General features: G+C 46.8%; 1 protein-coding gene across 2 annotated transcripts in view; it reads left to right on the forward strand.

Annotated features, from left to right (window-relative positions):
* The first annotated feature begins 231 nt into the window (after positions 1-231).
* Positions 232-10,638, forward strand: part of LOC143962111 (phospholipid scramblase 1-like) — a 24,447-nt gene continuing 14,040 nt past the window's right edge. The window contains exons 1-3 of one of the 2 annotated variants that reach the window (XM_077471436.1): positions 232-535; positions 2,276-2,433; positions 5,678-5,705. In XM_077471436.1, the coding sequence (XP_077327562.1) occupies positions 2,287-2,433; positions 5,678-5,705 (175 nt within the window). In that variant the 5' untranslated portion in view covers positions 232-535; positions 2,276-2,286. The remainder of the gene's footprint in view (positions 536-2,275; positions 2,434-5,677; positions 5,706-10,638) is intronic. The other variant, XM_077471437.1, reaches the window with a different exon arrangement.

A 10,638-nucleotide genomic window follows, 5' to 3' on the forward strand; every position in this document is an offset into this window, starting at 1 on the left:
CAGCACTGCCTGCTTTCGTATCTTTTCCATTTTATAATCGAATGTACAGTATCTCTCTGGAACTTTTTGTTTTTGTTGACCTCTAAATCCTTCTTCACCAGATCTTCTTGTAATTGTTTTAGTTAAACCAAAATACTCCCGGAGTTCCTTTTATTGGGTTTCAGCTTCTTCTTGACTTCCTGTATATGATTCTGAACTTTCTCTGGCTTCCTTCTCTTTCTCTTTATGAGAAACCCTCGCAGTGTTTTCTCCAAGGAGGAAGAAAAGTATTGCACAAGAAAATAGTTTTGGACTTTTCTTTTTGGACGCTGGATAATTTATACAATTCTCGATCACCATCTGCTCCGTAATATAAACTTCTCCTCTCACATGTATGGTGACATTTCCTCCCTCCCGTCCTCTATCATGGTCATTGTGTAACCATCCTCCTTGTGTCATCTCCCTCTGTCATTTCCATCCTCCTTGTGTCATCTCCGTCCTTCTCCACCCTGACCAGTGTCAGCTCACACAGCCTGCTCCATACACCGTCTGCTGGGTAAGTCCTGATCATTCCTATTCTCCTATTACATCTATCTGTGTATAACATAAATAATAATAATAATAGGACTATTTGAAGTCCATCCAGAACTAACATTTCAGTGTTCAATGGCTGATGGAGAGATAAACTCCATAACTGTCTCTTCTGTCTCTCGGGGGTTCTGCTGATGGGATCCCTGTGCTGAGTTCCTGGGTCTGTACACCCGCTGTACCCATTATGAGGGGTTCCCACCATTCCTGTGCTGAGTTCCCAAGTATCATGAGGGGTTCCCACCATCCCTGTGCTGAGTTGTTGGGTCTGTACACCTGCTGTGTCCATTATGAGGGGTTCCCACCATCCCTGTGCTGAATTCCCAAGTATCATGAGGGGTTCCCACCATCTTTGTGCTGAGTTCCCATGTATCATGAGGGATTCCCCTCCATCCCTGTGCTGAGTTTTTTGGGTCTGTACAATTGTTGTGTCCATTATGAGGGGTTCCCACCATACCTGTGCTGAGTTCTCTGGTCTATACAGTGCTGTGCCCATTATAAGGGGTTCCCACCATCCCTGTGCTGAGTTCCCGGGTCTGTACACCTGCTGTGCCCATTTTGAGGGGTCCCCACCATCCCTGTGCTGAGTTCCCAAGTATCATGATGGGTTCCCACCATCCCTGTGCTGAGTTGTTTGGTCTGTACACCTGCTGTGTCCATTATGAGGGGTTCCCACCATCCCAGTGCTGAGTTCCCAAGTATCATAAGGGGTTCCCACCTTCGCTGTGCTGAGTTCCTGGGTCTGTGCACCTGCCGTGTCCATTATGAGGGGTTCCCACCATCCCTGTGCTGAATTCCCAAGTATCATGAGGGGTTCCCACCATCTTTGTGCTGAGTTCCCATGTATCATGAGGGATTCCCCTCCATCCCTGTGCTGAGTTTTTTGGGTCTGTACAATTGTTGTGTACATTATGAGGGGTTCCCACCATGCCCGTGCTGAGTTCTCTGGTCTATACAGTGCTGTGACCATTATAAGGGGTTCCCACCATCCCTGTGCTGAGTTCCCGGGTCTGTACACCTGCTGTGCCCATTTTGAGGGGTCCCCACCATCCCTGTGCTGAGTTCTTGGGTTTATACAGCTGCTGTGCCCATTATGAGGGGTTCTCACCATCCCTGTGCTGAGTTCCCGGGTCTGTACACCTGCTGTGCCCATTTTGAGGGGTCCCCACCATCCCTGTGCTAAGTTCTTGGGTTTATACAGCTGCTGTGCCCATTATGAGGGGTTCCCACCATCCCTGTGCTGAGTTCTTGGGTCTGTACACCTGCTCTGCCCATTATGAGGGGTTCCCACCATCCCTGTGCTGAGTTCCCACGTCTGTACACCCGCTGTGCCCATTATGAGGGGTTCCCACCATCCCTGTGCTGAGTTCCCGGGTCTGTACACCTGCTGTGCCCATTATCAGGGATTCCCACCATCCCTGTGCTGAGTTCTTGGGTCTGTACACCTGGTATGCCCATTATGAGGAATTCCCACTATCCATGTGCTAGGTTCCTTGGGCTGCACACTTTATATGCCCATTAAGAGGGGTTCCTACTCTGAACTCCCATCTATACAAGCCCTAACTGGGATAAGTGGTGGTGTGGGAAAGTATGGTCAGCCTATGTTGGTCCATTTGTAAAGTTTTGTTCAGTCTTTGTGAGGAGAACATTACAGTTTTTACACTCTGGGGATTGATTATCACCGGACTATAACAGGCTTTTCTTCTAGAAGTTTCTCCAATGATGAATACTGAGCACCCTGAGGACCCTCCCAGCTACAATGCCATCTCCGCCCCTGTTGTATCTCCTCTGACGTACTCACCACCATACAGTTCAGGAAAAGATAATGCTCAAGGAGTTCCTCCAGGACTGCGAGGTCTGCTCCAGGTGAGACCACAGATACATCATCATCCTTTCCATGTCTGTCTGTCCCATGCTACTTGTTCATTCTGTGTCCTGTATTCCTCTATACGACTATTATCCATGGCGGTATCAGTTCATCTCTCCATGAGGATGTTGATACGCAAAGGCTTCTTATGGTACCATGTGGTCTGCGATCACACCTTTTCACGTCACCATCACATCCCTGGCATCCCTTTTAGATGTGCATCCCCATTGGCTACTGGGTGATGAGGACTTTAGCTGTGCAATCTGCTGATCAGCAGATCAGTTGCTTAATTAAAGGGGTTGTAAAGGTTCCTGTTTTTTTACTTTAATGCATCCTATGCATTAAGGTGAAAAAACATCCGATGCTTACTGCCCCCCCCCCCTCCCCCCCATTTACTTACCCGAGCCCTTGAAAGTCCCGCGTCGAGAATGCGATGGATTGCGGCCTGGTCTTCTCGGCTCTTCATTGGATAGATTGATAGCAGCACAATCAGTAGCTTGCGCTGCTGTCAATCAAATCCAATGACACGGGTGCCGGGGAGCGGGGCCGAGTCCGGCATTCGTGTCTATGGACCCCTTGGGAAAGCGCTTCCCAGGGGGGTTAACTGATGCGGGGAGGCGCCGAGAGAGCTCCAGAAGACAGGGTTCCAGGGCCACACTTTGCAAAACAAGCTGCACCGTGGAGGTAAGTATGACATGTTTGTTATTTATTTTTTATTTTTTTTTTAATCGAACCTTTAGTACCACTTTAAACAGTACTCTAGCAACTGATCAACAGATTGCACAGCTGAAGTCTTCATCACCCAATGGCCAGCAGGGATGCACATCTAAAGGGATCCCAGAGAGGGAAGGTGCTGTGACAATTACAGGAGCCCTATTACCAAACTCAATCCTACTACAGAGCAACGCCATTCATTTTTGTGAGGGGTTTCATCTATACACTTCTTACAAAGTGCATTAGAAGCTGCAGCAAGTCAGATAGAGCCCCGCAATTTGCTGTATGGTTTTCCAGCACCGTCTAGCTCTTTCCTCCCAAGAGATGGTTGTCCAGCAACGTCTAGCTCTTTCCTCCCAAGAGATGGTTGTCCAGCAACGTCTAGCTCTTTCCTCCCAAGAGATGGTTTTCCAGCACCGTCTAGCTCTTTCCTCCCAAGAGATGGTTGTCCAGCACCGTTTAGCTCTTTCCTCCCAAGAGATGGTTGTCCAGCACCGTTTAGCTCTTTCTTCCCAAGAGATGGTTTTCCAGCACCGTCTAGCTCTTTCCTCCCAAGAGATGGTTGTCCAGCACCGTTTAGCTCTTTCTTCCCAAGAGATGGTTGTCCAGCAACGTCTAGCTCTTTCCTCCCAAGAGATGGTTGTCCAGCAACGTCTAGCTCTTTCCTTCCAAGAGATGGTTGTCCAGCACTGTCTAGCTCTTTCCTCCCAAGAGATGGTTGTCCAGCAACGTCTAGCTCTTTCCTCCCAAGAGATGGTTGTCCAGCATCGTCTAGCTCTTTCCTCCCAAGAGATGGTTGTCCTGCACCGTCTAGCTCTTTCCTCCCAATAGATGGTTGTCCAGCACCGTCTAGCTCTTTCCTCCCAAGAGATGGTTGTCCAGCAACGTCTAGCTCTTTCCTCCCAAGAGATGGTTGTCCAGCAACGTCTAGCTCTTTCCTCCCAAGAGATGGTTGTCCAGCAACGTCTAGCTCTTTCCTCCCAAGAGATGGTTGTCCAGCACCGTCTAGCTCTTTCCTCCCAAGAGATGGTTGTCCTGCACCGTCTAGCTCTTTCCTCCCAATAGATGGTTGTCCAGCACCGTCTAGCTCTTTCCTCCCAAGAGATGGTTGTCCAGCAACGTCTAGCTCTTTCCTCCCAAGAGATGGTTGTCCAGCACTGTCTAGCTCTTTCCTCCCAATAGATGGTTGTCCAGCACCGTCTAGCTCTTTCCTCCCAAGAGATGGTTGTCCAGCACCGTCTAGCTCTTTCTTCTCAAGAGATGGTTGTCCAGCAACGTCTAGCTCTTTCCTCCCAAGAGATGGTTGTCCAGCACCGTCTAGCTCTTTCCTCCCAAGAGATGGTTGTCCTGCACCGTCTAGCTCTTTCCTCCCAATAGATGGTTGTCCAGCACCGTCTAGCTCTTTCCTCCCAAGAGATGGTTGTCCAGCAACGTCTAGCTCTTTCCTCCCAAGAGATGGTTGTCCAGCAACGTCTAGCTCTTTCCTCCCAAGAGATGGTTGTCCAGCAACGTCTAGCTCTTTCCTCCCAAGAGATGGTTGTCCAGCACCGTCTAGCTCTTTCCTCCCAAGAGATGGTTGTCCTGCACCGTCTAGCTCTTTCCTCCCAATAGATGGTTGTCCAGCACCGTCTAGCTCTTTCCTCCCAAGAGATGGTTGTCCAGCAACGTCTAGCTCTTTCCTCCCAAGAGATGGTTGTCCAGCACCGTCTAGCTCTTTCCTCCCAAGAGATGGTTGTCCAGCACCGTCTAGCTCTTTCCTCCCAAGAGATGGTTGTCCAGCACCGTCTAGCTCTTTCTTCTCAAGAGATGGTTGTCCAGCAACGTCTAGCTCTTTCCTCCCAAGAGATGGTTGTCCAGCACAGTCTAGCTCTTTCCTCCCAAGAGATTGTTGTCCAGCAACGTCTAGCTCTTTCCTCCCAAGAGATGGTTGTCCAGCACAGTCTAGCTCTTTCCTCCCAAGAGATGGTTGTCCAGCACCGTCTAGCTCTTTCTTCTCAAGAGATTGTTGTCCAGCACCGTCTAGCTCTTTCCTCCCAAGAGATTGTTGTCCAGCAACGTCTAGCTCTTTCCTCCCAAGAGATGGTTGTCCAGCAATGTCTAGCTCCTTCCTCCTGTCTGCGCCACGGCCTGCTATCAGCCTGTACCTTAGCTCATCACTATCAGAGAAGATCAATATTTATCAATTGGTAGACCACGGAAGGGACTAGAAAACTATCAGGGCCTGGGATATCACCACCATTTTTATTGGTGAGCACAGGAAAGGTTTGAAGACTGAAGATGACTAGAGAGAGTTAGTGAGCAAATTCAAGCTTTGTTGGGGGGGGGGGGAGGGGGTTGAGGAATCAAAAATACTGAGTGGGGACAAGCCTGGAATCTGGTTTTCTATTTGTCTCTGTATCAGTTTTATTCCTTGGCTATTATTCTTCCATTCATTGTCATCTGTACATTCCCATCACTCACCGCTCATTCCTTGTATGACCGATCCTTCATGAGAAGAACCTTCGGGTCACTGTTCTCTTGTTCTTGCAGATAAACCAGCTCTCCATACACGAGAGATGTAAGTATCCCACCAATCACTAATTACAGAAGAGTGAACAACCTTGCCAGGTACGAGATGAGACCAGGGTCAGAATTATTTACAGATGGCTGATCTGTTGGACCTCCTCTGGTGCTTTAGGTGTTGGAGGATCCATGAATACAGTCCCTCTCTGAGTGCACAAACCTTGCGTCCTATAGGGTTAGATAGGAAAGACCTCACCCAACCTGGTGGACCAGTAAAGAGGCCTTACCCACATAACCTGTTCACCAGAGGTGTATCTATAGCAGCCAATGCAGCTACTATGGGGATAAGTATTCTGATACCGCATACACACAACCGGTGGGTGTTCTGCCAAAAACTGTCCCCCCAGCGGATAGTGTCCAGTAGTGTGCAGTACGGAGGACATGGAGACTCCGAAAGTCTCCGAAGATGAACGGCGCCTGCGCACTGAGTCCAGGTTCAAGCCCCACCATCCAAGTGGACATACGGTAGCACTTAGTAAGAGGGCCCCTCGCGGGCTCGCTTCGCTTGCCACGCTTCGGGCTCGGGCACCCTTCGCTCGGCAATTTTTTATTCTAACTCTATGTCCACTTGGATAGTGAGGCTTGAACCTGGACTCAGTGCGCAGGCGGCGTTCATCTTCGGAGACCTTTGGCGTCTCCTTGTCCTCCGAACTGCGCAAGTACAGTACAGGGCGGACGCTATCCAACGGAGGGACAGTATTCGACACAACACCGGCAGTCTTTCCGGCAGACTAGCTCTGACGGTCTTCCCAACCGACGTTTCAGCTGAGTTCCGACGGACTTCTGAAATGAATGGACTTGGCCACACACAAACGGACTTGTTAGTTTTGAACGTGATGACGTAAGACGGGACTATAAAAAGGAAGTTCAATAGCCAGTAGCCAATAGCTTTCCTTGCGTCGTATTTGGTCTGTCGGACCAGCACACAGATGAAGGGTTTTCCCGATAGGAATTGAGTCCTTCGGACAGATTTGAAACATGTTCTATTTCTAGGTCCGTCTGATTTTTATAACAAAAAACGATCGGATTAGCCCACACGCGATTGTCCGACGGACTGATCCTGTTGGACCTAGTCTGCTGGAAAGTCCGATCGTGTGTACGCGGCATGACTCCAACAGTTGTATTAGGGACTATCCTTTGCTGAGACCTCTATGCATGGCCTATATAAGCAGATACAATCACCGCGGACAGTCTTGATCAGATAGCTGAACTCACCAAATACACTATATTACCAAAAGTATCACAATGTGGAAAAGCCTCCCCCCCCCCCCCCCCCCCGGGAGGATTTTTCCGCAGTGAAATTACAATCGTTAAAAATTGGTTTTGAAAACTTTTTTTTTATTGAAACCATCGCCAGACGCGCCTACCACATGGCACTGCCCATGGCTCCCTCGGCGTGCCAGAAGGCCAGAAGCCCCGGGCCACCGACGTCACTTCCGCCGCAACGGCGAGACGTTATGACGTCACGTGCACGCGCGAGACCTCAGACGCCCGGAAGTGATCCGGTGTCCTGTCGAGGAATGTCCCCCATCGGATAGTGTCCGCCCTATGCTGCGCAGGAGCAGTACAGAGGACAAAGGAGATGCCGAAAGTCTCTGAACATGAACAGCTGTTCGTGAGCTCTACACGGCGCCTGCGCAATTAATACTACATTCTGTCACGCGCTCTCGATGCTCGTCCAACTCTGCAAGGGGCGGTGTGCCTACAGAATGGGCAGAGCTGATTACACGACTGAAGGAGTTTTACAGTGATGACCAGAGCTGATAAGGGCGGTTGTCGTTCAATGTTACGTACATAACGCAAGGAATTTCAATACTTTACTGATTACATTTCTTATTAATAGGTCCACCAAACCCGCCCATCAACATTGCTAAACCCACCCTTCCGTTGTCTAAACACGCCCCGCAAAGATCCGCCCATTTCAGGAATCCACCCCCACGAGCATCGGAGAGCGCGTGACAGAATGTAGTATTAATTGCGCAGACGCTGTGTAGAGCTCATGAACAGCTGTCGGCGTCTCCTTTGTCCTCGGTACTGCACTGCGCAGCATAGGGCGGACACTATCCGATGGGGGGACATTTCTCGACAGGACACCGGACCACTTCCGGGCGTCTGAGGTCTTGCGTGTGCGCGTGACGTCATAACGTCTCGTGTTCTCGTCAGAACACTGAGATGCCGTCGGCAGGGGAAAAGCTCCATCTTGTGGGCACAAAGAGGAATTTCACCTGCCTGCGGAGCATATAAAGGGCAATAAACAGCCCTCACCCCCCTGCCGGGAAAGCACATGGACAGTGACCCCCCACACAACAGAAGCGGGACCACCAGAAAGCACGGGAATCTGAAAGACAAAAAAAAAAAGGATGAAAACGTAAAAGCAGATTAAATCAAACTATTCACTGTGCTTAGACATTATCCAATTGCATATTTCATAATAACATAATTATTATTACATAATACCGGGATAGGCAAATTAACCCCCTGAGGAAGACTTTGACCACGCACGTCGAAACGCGTTGGAAATTTGCATACCAGATATTTTACTAAATAATATGTATTGTTGTATGGTTATATCATTGTGGAATTGAATGGTGGTACATATCTCTGACCAGAGCTCATATTTTAAACGTCTATGTGTTTATATCTTGTTTCCATTTTTTCAAGAAAAAACTTTTTTCAAAACTATTTCAATTTTTTTTTAAAGATTGTAATTTTGCTGCGGAAAAACCCCACTGGGAGAGACTTTTCCACATTGTGACCCAATGTGGGCCGCGGCAATTATATCACTCACATTTATGTGTCTGTAGGGTTCAATATTGCTTTGGCCCACCCTTTGCAGCTATAATAGCTTCAACTCTTCTGTGAAGACCGTCCACAAGGTTTAGGAGGGTGTCTATGGGAACGTTTGACCATTCTTCCAGAAGAGAATTTGTGAGGTCAGGCAATGATGTTGGACGAGAAGGCCTGGCTCGCAGTCTCCGCTTTAATTCATCCCAAAGGTGTTCAATGTTTTTGAGGTCAGGACTCTATGTAGGCCAGTCAAGTTCCTCCACCCCAAACTCACTCATCCGTGTCTTTATGGACTTTTCTTTGTGCACTGGTTCTAATCGTTTGGTGGAGGGGAGGATTATGGTGCCAGGGGTTGTTTTTCAGGGGTTGAGCTTGGCCCCTTAGTTCCAGTGAAGAGAAGGCTTAAGACGTCAGCATACCAAGACATTTTGGACAATTTCATGATCCCAGCTTTGTGGGAACAGTTTGGGGATGGTTCCTTTTTGTTCCAACATGACTGTGCAGCAGTCTACAAAGCAAGGTCCCTAAAGACATGGATGAACGAGTTTGGGGTGGAGGAACTTGACTGGCCTGGACAGAATCCTGACCTCAACCCGATAGAACACCTTTGGGATGAATTAGAGCGGAGACTGCGAGCCAGGCCTTCTCGTCTGACACCAGTGCCTGACCTCACAAACGCTCTTCTGGGAAGAATGGTCAAACATCCCCATAGACACCCTCCTAAACCTTGTGGACGGCCTTCCCAGAAGAGTTGAAACTGTTATAGCTGCAAAGGGTGGGCCGACTCAATATTGAACCCTACGGACTATGACCGGGATGGCATTAAAGTTCATGTGTGTGTAAAGGCAGGTGTCCCAATACTTTTGACAATAAAGTGTATATAATAATATAACATTAAAATAAAATAACTGTAATATTCATTGATTCATTCATTTAATGTAAGGAGATTATAATATTGGGGGATTCCCTTCATCTACACCAAACTCTTACCCTAGATGAGGGTCTTATATAGATGTTAATGGGGTGAGTTCCCCCCTCAAAATACATACCAGACCCTTATCCTGGACGAGTGTCTGGTCAAAGGGATCCCCACCCAAAAAAAAAAGAAAAATGTCAGGGTCCCATCTAACCTCCAAGGTTTGGATTCACCCAACAACTCAACTAGGTAGGATCAATTACACAAAATGTAAGCTCCTCGGGGGCGGGGACTGATGTCAATGTACAATATTAAAAAAGCACTGAATGAATACCCAAAAAAAATTTAAAATGTCAGGGTCCCATCTAACCTCCAGGGTTTGGATTCACCCAACAACTCAACTAGGTAGGATCAATTACACAAAATGTAAGCTCCTCGGGGGCGGGGACTGATGTCAATGTACAATATAAAAAAAGCACTGAATGAATTGTGGGTCCTAAACAAGTACTTATAATAATCAATTGGTTGAAAAAAAAAGCCATTATTTTAATATAAAAGCAAGTCCTTCCCGTATCCTACAGCAAACGATCCACCCGGGTAAAACGATCCACCCTAGGGACTTGTAGAAGGGACCTTCGGACTCATTGGCACTCCATTCTGAGATCCCGTGTTCTGTGCTGGAATGTTCTGAGGGGTAGAGATAAGAGAAAAAAAAAAAACAGAACTTTCAGCTTTACATACAATTTAAATGTTTACATTTCTGCAATGGCCATATTGACTCATCAATATCTTGGTCATTGCTAAAGATAACAAAGTAATAAAAAAAAAAAAAAAAAAAAATAACAAAGTAATAGATATATACGGTACATTGTTTTTTTTTTGTTTTTTTTTCAAGTTGTGGTTTTGTTTTGCAAAAATTATCTTTATAATAATATATAATTAAAATAATTATATTATAATTTTTTTTATTTTTTATTCAATCCATAAATAAAGAGTAACATATTGTTATCATAGACTCAGATGATAAATGATACATTTTATTCTACAGTTTGTACTGTTTACAATGAGGCACAAGGTATGATTCTGGAACAAAGTAAATGAAGGTGTAAGGCTTCTTTTAATTTTTTTTTTTTTCTTTAAATTTTTTACACTTTTTTTTCTAACCTGACAAAAAAAAAAAACATTCTAAATAAAAATTTAAATATAAATATAATTTAAATATAAA

Source organism: Lithobates pipiens, unplaced genomic scaffold (assembly GCF_037356315.1).
Source record: "Lithobates pipiens isolate NorthernLeopardFrog02 unplaced genomic scaffold, aLitPip1_a1.2 Scaffold_8, whole genome shotgun sequence".
NCBI classification, from domain to species: domain Eukaryota; kingdom Metazoa; phylum Chordata; class Amphibia; order Anura; family Ranidae; genus Lithobates; species Lithobates pipiens.